The sequence below is a fragment of the Rousettus aegyptiacus genome, unplaced genomic scaffold (genome assembly GCF_014176215.1).
Source record: "Rousettus aegyptiacus isolate mRouAeg1 unplaced genomic scaffold, mRouAeg1.p scaffold_m13_p_7, whole genome shotgun sequence".
Classification (NCBI taxonomy): Eukaryota; Metazoa; Chordata; class Mammalia; order Chiroptera; family Pteropodidae; genus Rousettus; species Rousettus aegyptiacus.
Genome location: NW_023416310.1, coordinates 42,639,741 through 42,663,519, shown reverse-complemented (window position 1 = coordinate 42,663,519; position 23,779 = coordinate 42,639,741). Strand labels below are relative to the sequence as shown.

At 39.6% G+C, this 23,779-nt stretch overlaps 1 protein-coding gene across 2 annotated transcripts in view; it reads right to left on the bottom strand.

Annotated features, from left to right (window-relative positions):
* Nucleotides 1-7,593: 7,593 nt before the first annotated feature.
* Nucleotides 7,594-23,779, bottom strand: part of MEIS1 (Meis homeobox 1) — a 129,331-nt gene continuing 113,145 nt past the window's right edge. Inside the window, exons 10-13 of one of the 2 annotated variants that reach the window (XM_016137888.2) lie at nt 12,951-13,009; nt 11,733-11,822; nt 11,350-11,445; nt 8,710-9,242 (exon numbers count right to left, since the gene is read on the bottom strand). In XM_016137888.2, coding sequence (XP_015993374.1) covers nt 11,387-11,445; nt 11,733-11,822; nt 12,951-13,009 — 208 coding nt within the window. In that variant the 3' untranslated portion in view covers nt 8,710-9,242; nt 11,350-11,386. Of the gene's footprint in view, nt 9,243-11,349; nt 11,446-11,732; nt 11,823-12,950; nt 13,010-23,779 lie in introns of both variants that reach the window. The other variant, XM_016137885.2, reaches the window with a different exon arrangement.

The following is a 23,779-nucleotide window of genomic DNA, read 5'->3' as shown; positions in this document are numbered from 1 at the left end:
CATACATTATTGCAAATAGATTTGACAGAATTCTTGGAAAATAATATCCGATTGAAGAATCTGCCTTGTAGAGAAAAATGAAATGGTGGTTTGACACAGTTAAAACTTTTCTTAACTCTATCATTTAAAGTTCTTTTTCCAAATGGGAATATTTTAGCCCTTTGTTTTACCATTCGATTTAAGGTTTTATGTTAAGGTGTCAAATATCGAAACACTCTGTTTTTATTAACGACTCATTTTCTCATATGGAGAAGCCTTTTCATTTAGATCTGTTTATTTAAAATATTGATTTATGTTGTCAATTTAGAAATTATTTCTAGAACTTTTTAAATAAACACCTGGACTGGACTTGGTCCTTTCTTTTCTCTTTTTCTTTTTTTTCTTTTTCTTTTCTTTTTTCTTTTTTTTCTTTTTCTTTTCTTTTTTCTTTCTTTCTTTCTTTCTTTCTTTCTTTCTTTCCCTCTTTCTTTTTTTCTTTCTTTTTTTGTAGTCTTATTAACATGGGAGAGTTCATCTTCAGAAGATTAGAAACTTCTTTTTGGTAATACAGCCTTGCAATGTTTAGAATAAGATCTTTGCTTAATTTTATTTTAGAAGGTGTTATTCACTCAAATTTGTTGAAATGATGAATTAGAATTGTCTCCATTTCTCCTCTTTCCACAAATTAAAATAACCAAACTTGAGTCTCTTGTTTCTCAAACCTTTAAGTTAAAATGTGAACTAGGTTGGTGCCCACTCCCTCCATCCCAGCCACACAATCATGTTTTCACTTTGACAGTCCAATAATGCATTTAGTTTAAAATTACACTTGAACCTTTCCTCCTTTGTATTTTTTCATTTACTTCAGTGCAACAAGATGACTCGATTTTCATGGGATTACATGAACTCCATTCAATGTTACTGGGACATTTCTGCTCAACTAAATACTTGCCTTTAATAGACAAATGAACTTCTTTTTATTTGCTGGAGTTTGTAGATGGTTTTAGATACAGAGTGTGCAACTGATTCAGTTATTGTTGTTGTGAGAATCGAACAGGCACAAAAGTCGTTTATTTAAGCCGAAGAGATATGACTCTGTAAAAGACAGAAGCAGCAAGGGCAGAATCATGGGGAATTATTTCAGTTTATAGCTCTTATTAATTAAACCGGATGTGATTTTATTCTGATCTTTTAGTACCGACCTCATTAAATGCTCCCAGATACCTTTTCCCCCTCATCCCCATTTTTTCTCATCCACTAGATAACTTGGGTCCCTTGTTGTTAGGGGTTGCATTTTCCACATTATTTCACTAAGCTGTAACAGCGTTAAATAGCGTGCGTCTTCAGACGATCGCACCCCTCCCGGAAAAAAAAAAAAAAACAAGGAAGAAAGAAAAAGAAAAGAAGAAATGCTTTTCCCATTCAGTTTTAGCATCTTGTTTCGTTGAAATGCAAGACAGGTACTTGATTTAGCATTTAAGCAAAAGGTTACACAAACCGCGTTTTAAAAAAGTGTTGGGATGTCCGACAGGGTCAGCCCCAGATCAGATCATTTTTTGAATGCAGACCTAAAGATAATGAGTACTTGTTGTATTAAAGGGGACAAACAGTACTTTGGCTTCCTCTGACCCCAGAATGCACGGCTCGGTTTCATTGATCATCCTCCTTTATGAGATAATGCAATTACAAACATCAATAAGGGGCTGCAAGGGGAATCATTATGCGGTGACAGTGATAAATGACGGTGCAGAAATAGCATGCTTTTTCCCCCCTAACAATCCAGGAGCCCAGGGGCTCCGGGGGCTGAACACAGTCGCCAAGGAAACAGATGACATCCCAAACGGCACCAAAGGAAAAAAAATGAACAGTCTTTCTTTGCCTTTCACTCTTTTCCGTCTTCCAAAGAGTTAGTTTTGGCTCTAGCAGCAGCTGCCACACAGGCATTTCGTTATTTCAGACATTAAAGACTGGAGCGGGCGGTGGGAGTCTCCTCCTCTTCCATCCCCACCCCCACTAGATAACACACAAAGCTTGCCGTTCACAGTTTGGGACTACCTGAAAATGCACGTCTTGAAAATCAGATTGGGGTGGCGTGGGGGATGCGGGATCGTGGGTTTACAGAACTATCGCGTTGTGTTTCTCCCGCTTTCACGATTGTCCGATGGAAACTGAGTCTCCAGAACAGGCTGGCGCCTCGTGGGTCAGCCAGCAAGGACTGGGGCGCGTGGCTCGCCTCCATCTCCCTGCGGTGCCAGACGCTGCCCGCCGCCAAGGCGGGGGTGGAGAGGGATGGGGTGAGCAGGCGGCTACGAGGGGTGTTTGCCGTTTTGCTGGCTTTCTTTGAGATAAAATTATCAATGGGCGCGGGAATCTCCCCTAGGTTGATTCCGGCTGTTTAAAGCCCCAGGGTGCCCTTGGCAAGTGGCTTCAAGAGGGCCTGGCCGAGCAATCCCACCCCCCCTCCCCATGTCCAGGGTGGTGGGTGAGGTAGGCGGCTGCGAAAAGGCGAAGGGACAGCAGTGAGGGACCTGAGGCTTCAGGGAGGAAAAGGGGGCCTGAGGACACCCCGAGGAGAAGGGAAACTCGCCACTTTGGGGGAAGGGAGGAGGAAGAGAGCGCGGACGTGCGAGGGGTGCCCCAGAAGAAAGCAGAAGGGAGGGGAGGAAGAAAGAGAGCGAGCGCGAGCCCATTTCCGACCAGGTCGCCAACCCGAAGAAAGCCGACACGAGGTGCCTGACCCCTGCCCGGCACGCCCCGGAGTGGAGCGAGGGACCCCTGCGCAGCGTGCCCTGCCACTCCAGGTCCCCGCCGGGAGGAGCTGGCCCGGCGGGTGCCTGAGCAGGTGACTTTATTCACTCCTTTCCTAACCCACGAGGTCCCGGGACTCGTTTTCCGCCTGGAGATTAAAATCATTGCTCGCGTAATGAACTTAATGCTTTAGGGTAGAGGTGAGTGTGTCTGCGAGTGGGCAGGGTAGGAATTACCGACCCGATCGATGGAAGACTGGCTTAAAACTAAATCCCTTTTCTCCAGGGCTTCACCGCCGGTGTTTCCCCGCTACCGTCAGAGCGCGCCCGGCCGGCAGGAGGCAGCGCGCGGAGCGGGGACACCCCGGGGATGGTCGGCCAGAACTGACACCCTAACGTGCCCCTCATCTCCCCACCTAGACCCCCGGGGCAGCCGTTTTTAGGGCGACTATTAAAAGCTCAAATGTTAGAGAACCGATTGCTCAATATGTTGTTTTTCCTTTCAGCTCCGCCTTAGGAGAGAATGTTTTACAGACGCATTGGCCGGCAAATTGGGCCAAAAAGTGAACCCACCCACCCCCTCCCCGCCATCAGCCGCCTTTCTCAGGAGACGACCCCCCCTCCCACTCTTTCTCCCTGCCAGCTTTTCCCCAGGCCCTGGGAAGGCCAGCCTCACGTGGGCTCTGCACCGGGCCGCCTGGAGTGAGTGCTACGGCCCGCGTAACGGTGGAGTGGGTGCGGGGTGGCAGGGGAGAATGGAGTGAAACCAAGGGAAACACTCTGTCAGGCAGGACGCCCCAACTACCTAACTCCACAACACTCGGAGACCCGACGTCCAAGTGCCAACGCTGGAGCTTTGCACCAAGTCTTAATTTTATTGCCTTCACATGGGCGGATGGCCTGCTAGGATCAGAGAGGCAGGGGAAAGTTTGCAGAGACTTTAAAGTGATCCCGAGAATCTCCCAACTAAGCCGTTGGGGTACTGCCTAAGGCTCCCCTGCTGCGGCTCGCGACCCAGTTACGAGCGGTCCGCCTGGTGGGCACTGCCCAGGTCCCACTTGTCCTCCGGGCCCCAAGTTCTTGGAGTCGCGCCCCTAGAGCAGCCACGAGACTAGAGTCTATCAAGAAGCCTCTAGTCCACCACAAAGCACCCCCGAGCGGTTTCGAGGGAAAGGGAACTGTAGTCTCCCAGGAGATGCCTCTCCACTATCTTCTGCGCAGACCTGGAGTCGCCTCGTCTCCAGAGACAAAGTCAGCAGCCCCCTTTCATGTTGGAATGAAGAGGAAATAGGATGCTTGCTACTGGAGGGGCTGGAGCGGCCCCACAAAGCGCTCAGGGCTCTAAGCAGAGAGCCGTGCGCTCAGGCAGCAGGCGCAGGCCAGGACACGGGGCACCGTAGGACCAGCGGCGGCCGCGTCCTAGCCAGGAGTCCTCGCAGCTGCCGTCGCGGCCCGCAGGATTTTCTTTTGGGGCACAGAGCCGGACTTAGCCTGTGGCCACCCGCATCTTCCCTTCCCGCTGCCCCGCCCATGGACTTGTGGGGCGCTGCATACAGCAACCAACGCCAAGCGCCAACTCTGCGTGCCGCGTGGAAGACGCGGGCGGGAGAGGACGGACGGAGCTGTGTTTTGACTTTTCCTAATCTGTGGACTTCGCTGCGAAGTTTCCCGGTAGACACCTCTGCCCGCAGGTCGGGGCCTCCCACCGTCGCTCCTTCATCTCCCTCCTCCTCGCCCCCTGTGAGCCTAGCAAGCCAGAGCCTCCGCCCAGGCCTGGCCGCCTGCTCCGCACCCCCGGCCAGGACCCGCGCTCCCGCAGGGCCGCGCTGCCAAGTCCGCCCTCTCCCCGAACTCGGGGGGGGGGGGTGCCTCTCCCCAGGACGAAACTCGCCGACCCGGCGCACGGAAAGGAGACACCCGCTGCCTCCCGAGAAACTCCTAATACCATCCATACAGCTTTAATGCGTTTATAATTCGATAAGTGATTTCAATTTGAAATTGTTAGTAACTAATTTTATGGGTAATTTTTCCACATCAAATATTTAAGCATCAGATTAAGGGAGCCAGTTCCGACACAGGATAATAAGGGGGTTTTCCCCCCCACCCCCGTGCCTCCGCCTCCCTCCGTTTCCTACCGAGTCGTTTTTCCAAATCCCCAAAAGATGGCAGTCGAAGCCGACATTCTTCTTTTCCTGCGGCTCTGCTAAGGGAGGGGGATAAAGAAGGGAGAGGAAGGGAGGGAGAGGAAGAGAAGAGGGAGGGAGGGAGCGAGAGGAGAGGGAGAAACTAGACGTTGCATGGACTTTTCAAACTAATTCTTTCACACGTTTCTAATACAAGCAAGAAGCGTTGGTGAATTTCCTGGAAATGTCCTGGCAGAAAAGAAAGCCCAAAACGTGCCTGTGGGCTCAGAGTAAGAGATGTGAGAAACTCAACACTTTCAAACTAAACCCTCAATTCAGAAAAGAAGGGGGAGAAGAGAGACCGGGAGAGCGGCACACTGCCTTTTGGATATTTCTTTGTATTTTAATGTATACAAATACTAAACAACTAAGCAGCTTTTTTCCTCCAGGACAGGACTCTGCACATTACGTAATGGGAGGAGAAGAGGTAGGGGTGGGGAAAGGTGATGGGTGGGGGGCGTACCCCTGGGGGTGTGTGTCGGGGGGTGCCTGGGGCCAGCAGCGGATGAATTGCAGACCAGTTGCCAAAACTTTTTTTTTCCCCTGCTGCTGCTGCTGCGGCTGCCTTTGCTGCTGCCTTTGCTTTGAATGTGGGTAACTAGGAAACAGCAAGCCGTCTGAGAAGACGGAATTTCCAACGTGTAAAATGTTCTTAACGGAACCATTGAGCGAGTGCAATAAGGCGTGAGGGGGAACTAATCTTCCCATTTAAATGTTTGTGGCAATTTTATCTAAATGAATTTTAATGCTAAACGAGGGTAATTCCCCATTTGTAGCGCGTTTACTTCTCTTTCCTGTGCTTCTAAAGCAGTCGAACATCATGCAATGAACAATAACAATAAAAATACTGTCAAGGCATATTATTCATTTTGAATGTGTTATAATTACAGCTGATTAAATATGATAGGCTAAAATATTTTTAATTTTTTTGAAAAATATTTAAATCATACTAAAAAGTAGTCTCATTCTGCCGATCCCCCCTTCCCAAATAAAAATAAAAAGCAGGTACAATTGTGTGCCCTTGTTTAGAAGAGGGCGTTTTGTTTTTGCCTTTTAAGAAACATCAAAAACACTCTCAGCACCTCTATTATTTCCCTCTTTCGGATAAGTGTCCTCAATAACCTCCGAGCCGGTTCTGAAATTTACAAGAGGAAAAGCTAAAATAGCATTAAGGGGGAGGTGGGAGTGTCGAGGCAAGGAAAAAAGGACCTGCGGAGAGCAAGGCTGTCACACAGAAGGGGAACGCAGGAGAAGAACCCTATTTTTTTTCTAATTCACTGGACACTAATGATCTTGATTCTTCATAGCCTCCATATTCCCTAATCACGTGTACCCTTCTGCTCGCTCTCGGATTCTCGCTCTCTCTGTCTCTGTTTTTCTGTCTCTCTTTCTCTTCCCCCTCTCTCCCTCCCTCTTTTCTTCCTCTCTCCCTCCCTCCCTGCTGCCTCCCTCTCTCTCCCTTCCTACCTCCTCCCTTTTCTTTCCCTCCCCCACCCTGCAAGAGCTTCCTCAAGAATAAAGGCTGAAAATAACCAACTCACCCAGGCATGTACTGGGGAGGAGGGGCAAATGGATGGTTAGTTTATAAAGTTTATGATTAATTTTCAAAGTAAATAAATGGTTGTTAACTGCTAGTAACCACCTATCAAAAGAGAAGTATTTCACTAATATGGACTATTTATATAGACAAAGAATTGCCACTGGGTCCAAATGGGAAATTTAAACAATCCCATATATGGGTTGGGGGCGGGGTGGGGCGGAGGGCGCTGCGCCGGGAGGCTGCGGAAGGCTGAGCCTGGCTCTCTTTCTGCGCATCCACGTGTTTAGAAACAAGGCCCCATAAACAAAAGGTGAGAGTGCGCACTTCTGCTCCCGCAGGTGAGTCAGTCAATCATACGTCACCTAGTAAACCCAACCCACAGCTGGTTTCCCTTTTCAAATAGAAAATAGAATTGTTCAAGGCGGGTTTATAGAGTGACACGGGCCTGAATGTCAGACTTGAGTTTAAGGCGCTCTCCTCAAACCCATCCTTTGTTTACAAAGCAATCACTGCTAAAAGGCTGATTTTTAAAAACGAATTTGCCTTAATTAAAATATTTGTATATTTTCCTTAGCTTTGGGAAGCACTTTTATAGCAGCAATTTTATTTAAATAAAATTATAAGCTATTCCAGCTTAAACATATTATTTTGTACCATTTAGCTGGCTGCCATGCAGAAATTCTGTACAGCTGTTCTGGAAAATTGGTTAATAACCAGTTTTACCCAATGAGAACATAGAGCATATTTATAAAAATTAGATTTTGAAGCCTGGTCTCTTCAATTCACATAGTTAATTTCCTAATAAACATATGCTGCTCATTGTAGGTAACATCCTTAGTAAAAGACTTAACTCTGTACTTAGTTTGCCATTATGTGCAAAAATAATTTCACTGATATTAGATGAGTAATTCTATTGCATGTAATGAGTATATAGTTAGTTTAGTGCCTTTAGGCCTTAAATTTGCTGATATTAGAAGTTTATTAAGTCAGCTTAAAGAAATCAGTGACTTATTAAATAATTTACTTTATGGTTAAAATTTTCAAATACATATGTCTTGAACTAAAATTAATTTTTGTATTTACTGCATTAATCATTAAAAATTTGGGGGGCAGTAAACAAATTTTTCAAGCAGTGGAGTCAGCATGACAAAAATAATCTTGTTTTTATTTTAGATTCATATTTCATTACTGCACTCAAACGACTACAACTGGGCTTGGCGTTATTATACAATCCAAACTGTTTCCGTCAGAAACGCTAAGACTCAGTGTGCAATGATTGTTATTAATAATTAGCTCCTTGGTTTCTTGATAGAAAAAGGCTATCAACAAGCATTTGTTTATCCACAACAAAAAGTATAATTAGCTTATCCCACTTAGTAAATCTTGTATGCATGCCAACTCATACCAAACTGCTACTTTTACAAAAAAAAATTGCAATAATACAGTTCATTTTTCCAGTCCTTTTTGCACAAAATTTATTTACAATGTCTACATAAATGCTCCAAGGTGGGACTATGGAAAAATACACACATGACCAATGCTTTGCTCAGAAATAAAGTCAACATATTAAAAATAAATCTTCAGTCTATGTTTTTGAGCTGCATAAAACAGGAAGTGATGTATAAGGTGGTGGTTGTTGCATGGGGACAATGATGCTTGATGTGACAATTAGGCTTCTAAACACACGGCCTTTTGGTTTCCATGCCTCCTCCTACCAGTCTCCTTAAGACACTGCCTGCAACAGCTGATTAATCATTGTTGATGACTGCAGTTTTTCCCATCCTTCCCGATTTACATCTGTTCAGGCCAATTCAAATATGGTGAGTAAATGAATTAGACATGCAAATTCAAGCCCCAGGCTAGAGAGAGGGAGAGAGAGGGAGAGGGAAGAAGAGAGAGAGGAGAGAAAGAGAGAGAGAAAGAGAAAGAGAAAGAGGGTGAGGGGGGAGGGGGAGGAGAGAGAGAGAGGGAGAAAGAGATTGAGATTGAGATTGAGATTGAGATTGAGATTGAGAGAGAGGAGAGAGAGATTGAGAGAGAGCGCGCATGGCTGAAATCCTAGGCAAAAAGAGATTCTTCTGCCTGATAGTTATTTTAATGCTCTAAAAATCCTGCAAATCAGACCTTCCTGTCCCTTGCAGGATAACTGTAAGGCTTTTTAATGTAAGGAGGCTTCTGGAGGAAGTGAAGAGCTATGGAAACAACACACATAGTGTGGAAAAATTTCACATTTTTCTTAAAAAATCTATAAGAAACAACGTAATATGGATAACAGTATAATAGCATTTACAATATTTCACTCTTTGTTCTCTTAATGTCTTATATAGTTATTTAGCATGTCCCCCAAATTGACTTCAGTTGGTATTTCCTGCTTTTTAAGAGTCCCTATGAAGAATTAGGGATGCTCCTTGGTCCAAAGTAGATGCCAAGAATGGAACTCCACAGTCATTGCAGAAAAAAACATGATTTGAAATCAGTCACCATTGCAGACAATGCATATTCCCTTAAGCTACTGAGCATGAATGTCCATGACTTGTCCACTCATTGTTGGGTCTCCTGTGTTAAGAACCGTGGGGCTTGATGCTGACATTGGCATTCCAGGGTGGGGCGGTCCTCCATGCATCATCACTGTTGGGTGGTGAGGGTGTCCAGGAATGTACGTATGCATGGGGGGCCCATGACGCAGCTGAGAAGGATGGGGGGGCATCTGAGGTTGGGAATAACTTGGCTGTCCCATACTCACACCCATTGGACCACCCCGGGCTACATACTCCCCTGGCATACTTTGCAGCCCTGTAGAAATTCAAAAGAAAGAAACAAAAAGAAAATATTATGAAATAGCAACAGTGTGGTTCTGGCTATGGCAATCCTATGAAAGCCAGGGGACATTGTGATTAAGGGTTCATGGCTCTGTAAAGTATTCCTTGATTCATATAGAAGAAAATGAAATGAGAAATGTCATGCTGGAAACTCACATTTTGAGACTATTTTCATGTCATTGTCAGTGTTATCAGGTCAGCCTACTGAGGCCTTATTTATTAAAAAAAATAAAATAAAACTGTTATTCAAGGTCTGATCTGAAGAAGCACTTTTGTTCCCTGAAATATTCTCTACCAAGAGTACAAGAGTATATTGCGCTGGTCACAAAACATCTCACATGAAACTGAACTAGACATTCTCACTAAGGCTGATTATCTAGCTAAACCTGTACTTAAAAAAAAATTAAAACAAAACAATAACAGTTATCAATGAATTCCTTCCTCATGGTTTCTTAGAGCTGGGGGAAAGAAAGCCTTCACAAAACCCTGTCCACCTTACAATGATTTTGAGAACAATAAGAAAAATTGGACCTAAAACAATACCCCTCCTGCTTTGAGGGGCCTCTTGTCTTCTGCATGGATTGCTATAGTTGATGGAAACTGACAGGTGTATTGTTTCTGAGAGCTATAAGCTCCATAATCATCAAGGGTGAAAGGCATAACGCTATTGCTAAGTAGGTTCAATTGGCTTTAGTTCTAAGTAATAGTGCACTGTGAATACGATGAACACCTTCGAATAAAGTCTCCAGGCTCTAGCAATGAATGGCTGCTTAATCTAGCCTAAAGGAACATTTTTGAACTAATGAAAATTGCTTATAAAATATACTGTACCCACAGCTCTTTAATCAAAAAAGATGATAATATTTTTTGTAATAACCTATTAATTTAATTGGTCACGAAGCATAAAATACATCATTTAAATTTAATTGACCCAGAAACTAAGAAACAATATTTAAATTAACTAAGCTAGAGAATTTCATGATGAGGTAATAAGACTGTTGCATTCCCCAGCTCAATGGAATGTTTTCAAGAGCTAATTGTTAAACTTATATTTGACTCACACCCAGAGAGGAAGACCAGTACGAATTACCCTTGGCCTCAGCAGTGATTTTAAATAGTGTGTTAATATAATCAGAGACACAACCAAGACTCCGACATAACTGCTTTTAATTTCAGAAACAAAGCAAGAGCAATGCTATTAGAAGTAATTTAGGAAGTGAACAAGAGCTTTGGTGTTCAAGCAGTTTTACTTGTCTGAACATGAATTGCTGGGGTATCTTTTTAGGCGAGAAAATGCAAGAGTGAGAATCTGGGACAGTTTTCCTAGGCCCACTTCACTAGGCCTGCCACTGAAGATTGCATTAATGATCTCTATTTTTGTATACTGAATAAGTCAAATCCATTTGTCACACTGCAAGTGATGGCATACTTAATTTGGATATAGTCAATTAGCCTGGGCTAAGCCCTGCAGCCTGCTGTGCACACCTCTATTTTGTATTCTCCCTTTTTCCATTGCCACACGTAATCCCATTATGATGGACAGACAAAGGAATAAACTAAGAAAAAAAATCAAAGTTTAGTTGACTGAAGCTCAAAATATGCCTTTACTTACCCTAAGTAAAGCTAGTGTTTATTTTACCTAAAAGAAGTCTCTGTTTGGCTTTTCGGTGTCTTGCAGGTTAGTGTAGAAATGTAACTCATGCATCAACTGCGGTTAGACAGATTTATGACACTTTGGGGACATGCTCTTTCCTCTCCTTGCACTGCTGCAGACTGCTTACATTTTGCAAATCAGTCTGTTGCTATGACAACCCACTCCCCCACCTCCTGACTGTTTCTTGTTTTGTCATGTGGTCAGTACTGTATAATAGCAACACACAGGATAAATGTACATCATACACAGTATTTATAAGCTTAAAAGCTTGATCACAACCAAGGAGAAAATGAAGGAAGCAAGAAACCAGGAGTTTAATGGAAAGGAATGAACAAGCATGAAGCTATGGGCAAGGAGAACGTAAGGAAATGCAAGAGGAAAAATATTCCTAGGACAAAGTGAAAACAAAGACCCCATTTGTACTTACTTCCCCCTGGCTTTGCGATTGGTTAACTAGATGAAGGTTACATGTAGTGCCACTGCCCCTCCATGCCCATATTCATGCCCATTCCACTCATAGGTCCTAGAAGGGAGATAAAAATCCAAGAAGAGGCCAGAAAATGAGCAAAGTCAACAGATAGTGCCAAAAGACCCTTTAAAAAAAAAACCAGGTTCCAGAGGATTGAGAAACAGTGAGATCTTTAGTGCATAAAGATCCTGGCGTCCCCTCTGCAACATCTTAGATGCACAGATAGCAGGCAAGGCAGGCAGCTTGAGATAACAGCAAAGGATGAAGTGAATTTACCTGTGCTGATGGGGGGATGACACTCTTGCAGTTAAAAATGAGAAGCAACCACAAAACAGTCTTACCTGGTGCCCTGATGCCCATGTGTTGTTGACCATCCATTACGAAACCTCCCATTGGCTGTCCATCAGGGTTATAAGGTGTTCCTTGACTTACTACAAAAGTGTAGAACACAGCTTCTTAATAACAGTCTCGAGAGAGAAATAGCCAGAGAGAGAAAGGGAGAGAGAAAGAGAGAACATACCAGGCAGGTATAATTTTAAAACATTTAAAGTTAAATTTCAGCTCTGTATACATCTGTGACTGAGTTTTAAACATTTTGTTCAAAGAACAGTGAAGATATAGAAACTTTATGTTTGGGTTTTTGTCTGGTGATCACATAATGGGTGTTGAAAGGGAAAAAATTATAGGACTATGACTAAATACATACTGAGTCAATGTGATGCTTAGGTTTTTGTTGTGCTCTCTACGCAAAGAGAGAGTATTCCATGAGAAAAGTACAGACCCACATTACCCGTACTAAATATTGTTGTTGATCTTACTGGCATATTTCGACATGAAAAAAAAAATCCTAGAAAGATGTTTCTTGGATTTTTAGATCTGCAAACAGGGATCCCATAGAAGTATTGCCACTTTAAGCTCGGATTAAAAAAATAATAATAAAAATGCCGTTATTTAAAAAAAGAATTTGAACACTAGAAGATGGTTATTAACAAGAGAAGGCCTGAGATATAAGAACCTTGTATTTATACCACTACCTGAATCCCATGTTTTAACTGTACATGAAAAGCTGCTTCAGAAGTAAGCTGCCTTGGGTTATTAAAGCACACAAAAGCTCTACCTCATTGAATGTCTTTGAACTTTACTGAGTCCCACAAGCGATCCTGACCCCTTTGCCCTTTTGACAGGTAATAAAGTTTACAGCAATTCCACACCAAGCCATGCACCAGGGAGTGGTCATAGTAGCAGAAAGAGCTGGGAAGGCAAACTCAGGAAAAAAAAAATAACATTCATATATTGAATGTGTACAAAGAATATTGTAACTGAGCATATGATTTAAGAGTTACTTTTCTCCGTTGGCTTTTTCCCCACCTTCTCCAAACATTTTATAATGATGTTAAATTGATTAGTGTTGTTATGAAACAAAACTGGTTTCATTTTAATTGCCAGGCGCTCCTAGCACTCACTCCCAGTTTATTTACCAGGTAGCAGACCTCCCGGTGAATGGCTTGAGGATGGTTTTCGCTTGCGTGACTTGAATACAGTCACTATGGGGGACTTGCCTGCTCGGTTGGACTGGTCTATCATGGGCTGCACTATTCTTCTCCGGGCATTAATAAACCTGTAACCAAGAAAGTAAAGCAAATCATGATTCTTTAACACAAAAACAAAATAGTGGTGGTAAGGGGAAGGTGAAGGAAGAGGAGAAGATGAGTCACAGTGGGAGCAAAGCTAGATCTTGGCAAAATGGTTGTCTTTGCTGCTCTATGTGCAGTTTCACATGCTGCAAAACCTGTAACCCCTGGTGACCTTTGAGTACACAGGCTTGGGGTTTCTGAGTTGATTTATATTTGCCTGTTTTACCACAGTTGGACACTTCCATTTCATCTTTTCATGGGGGAATTAGCAGAGCTTTCAGGAAACAATGCTAGCCACCACTCTTTTCAATTGCAAGGGGAAAAATTTGGTGGAGAGAGCGAGATGTTCATAAAGTCATCTGTTACCTCTCCTAACCGGTGGCATTTCAATCTTATGTTCTCTGACTTCTTTTTTACAATTTTTATCAAAACCTTCCCTACCTCTTGCAAACCTAATTCTATTTTAATGCCCACTATTAAGATAATGAACTGGGATGGCAGCACACCATCAAATGAGAGAATGTCTGGAGTTTATCACCACTAACTCACACTGCTGGGGACCTCAGAGAAATGCATTCCTTGTAGACATTTCTTGGGGTGGCTTTTTTTTTTCTCTTTATGCAAAGTCTGAGGTCAAGGCAAAGTCACAGCTATACAGTTATTCAACTTACCATCTTGCTTTCTCTAGCTAGTACTGAAAATTTATAATAAATATCTTATTAAGACACTTGTATCTTAATAAGGTTTTTTTACAATGTCAGTAGCCTTTCAAAAAGTGACTAGTCACTAATTTTTAAAAAAAAAAAAATGGTTAATACAAGCTCTCCAAAGTCATGTTCATGAAATTTCTAACTCAAGATCCTTTCTGTACCGAGTAATACTAAGAATTACATATCAAATACAGAAAATGAACAGGGCATATTAGATTCTGAAATAATAAATTGCTTTTAGTTCTCAACTCAGATTTACATATACTTGACATGAGCAGCACATAAAAATACAATGAAAAGTTTAATAATGCACTATTAATAATTAAAGGATCCATAGTCCAGTATGAATTTCAGTTTGTAAGTCTGCCCACTTCAGGTAGAAAAATAGTTCGCAGAAACTAAACTATTAAACAGAGACAGGTTTTTTAGAATAAAAATGCATACTTCATGACATTTTAAGATTCTCAATACCTTATATTCTTATATTTTTTCATTATCTAAGAAGTAATTAAAATAAATAATGAGACTGGAATCTAACTAAAAGGACACTGTTGAGGCTAACTCTTATTGGCAATGTATATTATATCTGTTCTTGAATATGAAGTCCCTGGACTGCTAATAAAAATATTTAAAACACAGATCTACAACAAATTGTGTTGCAAATCAGGTTATCATTATCTTGTATAAACCATGAAAATTGGAATCATGTGAGCAGAAGGTTAGATTAATTCTCCATTCTCATTATAAGCACAGGTGTAGCAAAAACACCATGTGAAATAACCAATTAAAATGAAAAAAAAATCTGCTTTTTCATTAGCTGCTTTCACTGCATGACCAATTAGAAAATTATTTAATATTAATATTCTGCATATACCAAAAGTAATTTTCATAGTAACTAATATAGGTAAGAGAGCAAAAACAGTTCTTTATCTACGGTGCTGTTCACAGTCTACAGGCTTTTAGTGGGAAAGAACTCTGCTTGATAACTTTTTTTTTACATTCTTTTAAAAACATAACATTTTATGGATATGATTTATATTATTTATCTAAAAATAGGAAGAGCATTTTTTAACAGAAGCCTCAGCTCGGAGAAATTAAGTGACTTACTTGAGGTCACGTGTTACCCAAGAGATGTTAATAATTTGCTGAATGACACACAGCTGCCAAACAGTAGCGGGCACCCTCCTCTCTAGCATCATAATAAGAGCAAGGCTTCTCCTGTGCCACCTATCTAGAATATTCCAAACTACACGGATATTTTAAAATGAGCTAGCTTTGAGCCAGTCACCACTGGCAACAACTCTACTGTTGATTTTGGGAATAACAATGACTGGACATTTTGTAGATTGGGAGTTTTGATGACTGCACTGTTTGTGTGTAGAGACAAAGACAAGGTTATGCATAAGAAGATTCAGTGACTTGAGTTATCTATATTCCAAAGCTTACTTCCTTCATACTCGTACATTCGGTTTCCAAAGACCAATTCATAATAGCCAACTCAGCTTTGAATCCACGATAAACCCATAGAATCATAGACAAATTACATTTCAGGTTTAAAAAGGGCTTTAACTGTCAGCTAGCTTGTTCGCTGACCTGAATCCCCTCTCTGATATCCCCACCAAGTAGCTGGGTAGCCTCAGCTGGACTGTTCCTAATACAGCACCCACCACCTTACCTGAGAGTCCATTTATTCCTTGGACAAGGCAATTGTTAGAAGGTTCTGCTTTACTTGATCTAAAATGCTTTCACCAAAACAACTCTTTGGGGTAATTTAAACTATTCTAATCTCACTTCTTCAGGATAGCTTTTAAAATATTAAAACTATAGCCATCATGCCCCACTGGCTTCTCTCCTCTTCCCCCCTCTTCTCCCTAGCTTAAACATTTATGATTCTTAACAAGTTCCTTATAGAATGCGGGTTTTTCTAAGATTTTGAGTCCACTCACCACTTGGGTCGCTCCTTGCTCGCCAGGTTCAGGTTTGTCTATGTGCCTCTGAAGGTTGTCAATGGACAATGCTAAGTGCAGTTATTCCAGCCCTGCTCTGGTCCCCATGTAGTGAGTGAATCCCTTACCACAGCCTCTTAGCTAAGGGTCCATCGGTACTAGATACTGTTTGCCTCACTTTTCATGGCCATTAATCATTTGTTGTTATTGACCAGATCTGGGCTACCTATAGAATATATAGATATGAAGGTGGGAATCCTTTCATAAAATAAAATAAAAATAATAAAATGTTGAAAACCTAAGAACACCTAATCACTGCCTAACCGTTGGACCACGTTAGTAGATACATTTGGAACTTCTCACTTTTGAAAACTTGAAACAATTTTTTTCAATATAATGGACATTATTAACTCATATAGGATATAGTAACTCTCAGAAGTTTACTGAATTATAATTCCTATACTTGCATGAAGCACATATTATTATCTGGGGTCACAGTGGACATCTTTATCTAAAAATAACTCACAGCAAAATATTATATTTTTTAAAATGGCATCTCTTTGATCTTAAAACCACCTCAATATTTAATTCTCTTTAGTGTATGTTATCATTATCCTAGACTATCTTATATGTACTCTCTTTGGATTTATACTCTATACAGCAAAGCCATGTGTTTAGATGGCTTCAGGGTGAATTCAGATAGGAAAACATTTTCCTTCTGGGCAAAGTAATAAAATGACATACTTGCTCCTCCCACTGTAAGTCAAACAGAGGTCAGTTCTCCCATCCCTGTATCTGTTTAAATAAACTGGTCCAGCTGTTTGTTTCTAAAATGCCCTTTGACCTTGTGTCTCATCCTCCCTGCTTTTGTGACAGAATGCTTTACTTTCCATTGTGGAAGATTTTAAATTATCAAAAATTTCCTAAACACTGAACCAAAAAAAGACCTTCGGTTTTTATGTGAACTTCTATGAACATATTCCCCTCTTAAAACACTGTCATTTCAAGAAGCACTAGTAAAATACTTATTTTAAGCTCATATGTGTATTCAAACATATGTCTATATTTACTTATGAATATATAAATATATATATATGTATTAGAACTTGAAGATAAGAAGAAATGGTGTTTTGGGAGAAAAATAAAAAAGGGAATGATAAAATTCCAATTTGAATGTACAATAAAAATACATCTCCAGCAACCAGAAAATAGTTTAAGATAAAATATATCCATGAAAAACACACAATCTTTAGAATTTTCCATATTGAAAAGGTCACTTTAAAAAGTTTTTTAGTTTAAAGATGTAAGAAACAATTTTTACAATTTTACAATTGATGTCTAAGCAGTACAGCCTTTAAAAACTCAGATGTATAATGTCAGGAATACATGACTATTAGACAGTGTTTCTTACTCATTAAAGGAGTTTCACACCTTGGTTTAATAGAATGTAGCTCAAATTTGTCATAAACTGGGCATTTAAAAAGGTAAACCTGTTAGTTAAGTACGCTTTCAGGTTGGGAAACATCCCGTTTGCCTTTCCATATTATATTCCAAACATAGAGGTATATATTTTTTTAATTTTCATTTTGCTTTGAAAACACAATCTTCTTCTGTAAAGTACTCTTTAAAAACTGGATAACCCATAGGTGGTAGAAGATTAAATTAGGGAAAGAATTCTTATATTTCTTTTATTTATAGAATCATGGATTAGAAATTCTTCCTGTAACCAAACTTTCCTTTTTCAAAACAAGAAATTTTACAAAGAAAGGAAGATAATGGATTGGCTTTATAGCCTTATTCCATGTCAAAAAAAAAAAAAAAAAATGGGGGGGATGCCTTTCTTTTTTAATTAGTTACTTATTTGAGACACAGTCCTACTAAAGGGGAGCAGGAAGTTAATAGGGGAGCAAAATCTTCAAAAATGTGAGACATGGGATCATCTTAAAATTGAATTTTATTCTTTACATTTTTAAATAGGAATCAGACAAGGAGGATGGGAGATGAACCTTTGAGTTATGCTAAAAAGAAACAAGAAGTTTTATTTTATTCTTTCTTTTCTTTGCCTCCTAGATATTTTTATTATTAGACTTCTTAATTTTTTTTCATTCTGATAATTCCACCTATCTCCTTTTATTCTCAGTCTCAGAATACCTGAATAGCTTTCTGAGCAAGATCTGGTAGAACAGCTTTCTAAAGTTGACCTTTGTCCTTTAGTTTATCCTCCACTCCTTGCCTTGGTTCCTTCCCACAAAACTGGATGGCTAAGTTTAGTTTCCTCTTCGTGAGAACCAGGAGAAGCGAAGTGATTGGAGTGGGTATCCATCTAAACCAAAAATACAAGGTACATTCTCCCAGTTCCACAGGCAATTTTTTCCACATAGCTTTGCCCTTTTCCTATACTCTTACACCCTTTGCCTTTCTTGTATGGTTCTCTGTAATACCAACAAATCTAAAGAAAAATTACTTGCTCATTTTCAGAAATGGCATTTTCACTTTACTCGATCAATTCTATTCCTCAGTGTTTACCATCCTACTTATTCACTGATGATTAAGGGGAGCCCACATTTTGTTATGTTTGCATGTCACAGCTAACTCAGTGAACCACATAAAATCAAAACATTGTTGTTTCCAAACAATGACATGACTGTCAGTCATTCTCACAGTGCTTCTAGTCAGGCTAGTCAGTAGGAAGGTAGGTACCCACTTAAGTATGGAGAAATACCATTTTACAATACCCTTCTAAGCCCAAGAAGCTAAAATTATGACCTTAATATTAAAGAGATTTCATTAAATAGCAGGATATGTCAGTAAAGATGCTTTCTATACCTATATCATTGATTTTAAAAAGTACTAATTATACTCGTCTTTGATTAACATTGAGGCATAGTTAGGAATACCTATATACATACTTTAATAATAATAATAATAATAATAATTAATACCATGCATTCTTAAGTAAAAGTACTGGTGATTTCTACATGCATTATTCTTTCTTTAATTAAAAATAAACAACGTGTAAATATAATACTTAATTAACATATCATTCATTTAAGTAATTTTGATAAATATTTTTATAGAACTAAGCCTTTCGAAAAATCTTCAAATATAAAATTTGACATTGGAAGGTAGTTTCTGAGTTCCAGAATTTTGTCCTTTTCTATTCTGTGAATATCTCTTGACAGAGCATTTCTTTCCACTTTATCACAGTCATTTAAATAAAAGTATATGTACTACATTTTTTAAAAGTCAGCATTTCCTAATAACTTTAAGGCCTGTTTTATAAACAGACCCTTCAGGGAAAGAGTTCTAGCTATTTCCCAAGTAACTCTCTGTTCTTTAAAACAAGAAATCATCTTTAAAATCTTTTGTTGGAATTCTCCATTTTAGATCTACATTTACTTATTAGATTTAATGATCCATAACTGGCAGTCTTCAGGGTCCAAGCCTTCTACACTCTTTTTCTCTGTGAAATAAAATATGAAACATGATTTTAAGACGCTTAAGAAAGTTGACTTAATCGTAAGTCAAACATTATGAAATCATGTTTCGGGTATTTTCCTTTTCTTTTTTTTTTTTCTAATTTCTCAACCTCTTATAGGATCTAACAGTTTCAGGACTGCAAGATATCATGTGTGTATCTGAAGGTGGAGGAGGTGAGTGGACAAGAGGGGGGAAGGGAGCACAGGTTCTGCTCCCCATCCACTCTAGAAACATAATACTGAAATTTGCTCAAATCACAATAAGCTCATCAATGAGCAGTCTGGAGAGGCTCCCCTTCTCTTCCGGTGATGGGTATATTTGTCAAATTACTCTAGAAAGAACTTAAATTGTCTAAGACAATTGCAGAAGTTAATTACATAAAAAATTTTCTTTAAAGCAACTATGGGAAAAAATCACTAATTAGTTGAAATTTTGAATGTGAAGTAATAACAAAACTTATGCATTATTATAGACTTTAGATGTTGAAGTAAATTCCAAATATTTCATCACTTGGTTATATACGACAAAGTTTGCCTTGAAAGCAAATTATAAAATAATTTTTTATTCTAAAAATATATAAACTTACTAAATCCTTAACCTGACCTGATTCAAAGCAAGAGTGACTTCTTTAGTGGGGGTGGAGATATTTACTTAAATGTGACAGGCAGTTTTGCCAAATTTGAGTTTGTATAACCATATAAGAAAAATAGCAGTTTGCTTAAAATATATGGAATTAAAATTATTATCAGAACAAAGAATAAGCAATAGGGCAATATAGGATATTTGGTAAAACACAAAACAAACAAAAAAAACCTCCTGTAGTAATGAAAAAATTAAAATAATATCTTCAGAGAATAGATGTGTCTCTCTTTAGTTTAAGCTGAACCATTTTTCATATAAATTCTGATTTTCCCAAAGTCACAAAAATTCAATAAAATTCCATCTAACTACACATTCCCTAAATGTTATAGAAAAATATATTTATTTAATATGAATTTTAATTTTCTGCCAATCTCCATTATAAATAGAATGACCAGAGGATTTATCATCTAATTTGGTACACTTTTGAGAGTAAAGGAACACTATTGATAATAATTCTGGGCAATAGACATAAGCCATGAATGTCCTGGGCAATTTGGGTTTTGGCCAACCTAGTGATCAAATACACACTTTATTCCCCCAAAAAATTTCCCCCAAATGATTGGAATTGGAACCCTTTTGCATGAAAACAGTGACCAGCCCCAGCATGCATACGGAGCTATGGCATCCCAGAGCCCTTTTTACGTATCTCTGAACTCTTTCCCTCCTCTAGGATCTCTCCTTTATTTGTCTCAGTCCCCAAGACTTGACCAATCCAAAACTTCCTGGGCCTGCAGTCTCCACTCGTGCCAAGGGAGGATATCTCAAAATTATCTTGATTTCTACTTTTGCCTGCCAGATCAGGCTACAGAAAGACACAAGGAGGGTCACTTGACCTGAACCGTGGCTTGTTTCCATTCCTTAGAATGTTCACTGTAATTTCTGTTTCAATAAGTAAAGCTGGAAACCTCAGTTCTATGTAATGTGCATCAAAATGTAATCTATAGGCCCTGAAATACAAATGGAATCACTTACACCTAAATGTAAAAATCTCTCAATTGAGGTATATGATAATATTTTCAAATGAAGACACTAAAACTAACAAAATGGCCTCCTCTTGGATCTTGTCAGATCACTGAAAAATGTTTATGGGCGTCTAAGTCACATGGGGGAAAGTTTGGAGAATGTGTATTTCACTTCCGGGTTGCTACCCTTTTCTTTAAACATCACACGTAATTACCACTGAAACACTGGCCAAGAGCAGAGGGAATTAGAGCGGTGTCTAGTGAGAAGGGTGGCGGAACTAACAGGAAAAGTGCCACTCACTGGCTCTGAGATCATAGCAGTGCTTAGGTGCTGCAACTGTGACGACAGAGTGAGTTAATGTTTATGTAAAGTGCTTTGCAAATTATAAAGCTTAAGGCAGGGGTTTGTTGGGATACTGTCACGATTCTCGAAAATACCTAATGGTACAAAAAACGTGTATACAAATGCTTACAGAGTGAGAGGAGGAAGCAACTCAAATGTCCATCAACTGTGGATAAACAAAATGTGGTATATCCATACGATGGAACATTATTTAGCCATAAAGAGGAATGAAGTACTGATAATGCATGCTACAACGTGGATGAAATTTGAAAACATTATTATAAAGGGTAAGAAGCCAGTCACAAGACCACATATCTGATAACATTTATGCGAAATGTCCAGAACAAGCAAATCTAGAGAAACAGAAAGTAAATTAGTGGTTGCCAGGGGCCAGTAGGATGGAGGAAAGAAGTGTGGGGTGAGGTAATAGCTAAAGGGTACAGATAATAGAGTATACAGATACTGAATTATAATGCTGTACATCAGAAATTTATATAATACTATTAAACAATGTTACTTCAATTTAAAAAAGTTAAATACAAGAAACAAAGGGTACAGGATTTCTTTTTGAGGTGGTGGAAATGTTCTAAAATTGATTGTGGAGATAGCTTCACATATCTGTGAATATACTAAAAACTACTGAATTGTACATTTTAAATAGGTAAATTGCATGGCATGCGAATTCAATCTCAATAAAACTTAAAAATAAATACATAACGGTGGAATAGTAGAGGTACTGGACTAAGAATCAGTCATATCCTTCCTCTAATTAGCAGCATAACATTGTCAGCACCGCATCTGTCAAACGATGCATAAAATCCCATCCAGGTCTTGGACTCTGCTGTCCTGTAGTACAGGATTTCTAAAATTGTAATCCAGGCTCCTTTTTGATAAACTTCAAATTCTTATATCTCTTTGTTGTTTGTAATTTTAAAAGAAACAGCATGACTAAAATCCAAAGTTAATTCCCAATAGGCTTTTTAACACTATATTCACTTAGAATGATTCTGATATGTATTTGCTGGCCCCCCAATCCATTTCACCCCGACTTGGCCCTGAGGATGGGAAGCCCTGCCGTAATTTACTATACTTTCCTTTCTGTAAACAGTACCTCCAGGTAACCAGCTGTGGGAGCTAAAACCTGACATCTTGGGACATGTACAATTCTTTCCATTAGCATTCACCATCCCTTACTCCCTGCCCTTTCCAAGTACATGTGAACTCTGACCCAAAATAGGGATCAAATAAAGTCAACCATAGCAGATGTTCTATGGATATAAGCCAGCAGAACCCTTCAACCAGACAGTTACCCTCAAAATTACTGGTCCACATTTAAATCAGTACCCTAGAGTAGAAAATATTGGAAACTAAAATATATATGTGTGAAATAAAGTATTAAAGCTTAATGTAAAACTTAATATAAAATATAAAAACTTAAATATATTTATATATCATAAATGTATATTTATATATTATATATCTATATATAAATATAGATATTTTTTAATCATGGTGAATTTAACTTCCATCCCTAGGCAATATACTGTTCTCGAAAAACACTGACTTTATCAATATTGAACCAGATCTCTTCAATGACAGGAAATTCACTTTTGAGCTAAGTTACATTTAGAACCCAGGGCCAATAATCCCCATGGGCCTGAGAGAGTTACGTGTTTGAGAAAAGAAATATTTTTTCCCTTCTTCAGTGATGGATCTAATCTCGTGAGGCATTAGGTCCTTCAGTCACGTTGGCTAAGAGGGTATAAAGGAAAAGGGACCTCTCAAGGATGGGAACCAATTAAGGTTTTTTGTTTATTTGTTATTGTTCAGGTGTCAAGAGCCCGATAGATTTCATTATTTCCCATATTTAATGGGCCAGGCTTCAAAGCCCTGTAAGAATGAAAATAAAATAAAGAGGAAAATATCAATGACTATGAGGGCATTGAACAGGAGAACCCTGTATTTGCCACAGTTACAAGCATCCATGTTGTGGGAGGGTTTTTGTTTTTGTTTTTTTTTTTTTTAATGTTCTCTTTCCCCTTAAAAATTAAAAAGGGGGCAGAACAAAACGCTAAGCACTTACACGAAGCTCTAGGCATTCAAACATTGGAGCGATGCTGACAGGATCCAAGACAAAGTCCACCCCCAGAAACACTTCCTTCCCCTGAGCCCCTGGCTCCACAACATTTTTGAGAAAATTGTTTTATTCAACAAAGAGGCAACATTTGCCCCATTTTTTCATGTTTCAGGCTGACTTTTTAACCACTCAGAAATGCTGTTTGTTTTACATAGGCACAGCCTGAAGCAAGATGATGATGTAAGTGAGAGGAGAGAGGGGGTCTCTGTGGGCACAGCTCCGTGCTTCAGGACTCAATGGTTAATCACCCAACACCAGCCTCAGCAACTGTTGACACAAAATAGGTGGATCAGGTCTGTGCAAGCAGAAAATACCAGAAAGGCAAACTATATGTAAACACACTTAAGACAGATTTGACAAGAATAGACCTAAACCCGACTTGCTAGGAAACTCCTAATGTCTAAAGAAAGCTTCGACGTCCCTCTCAGCTGTGGCTGTATCCCCTTACAAAGTTTACTTTCAGAAGGAAAAAAGTAACATTTCAAAAACTGAAATAAGTTTACAGAATGCAGCTCAGACATTTGTCCCATTGAT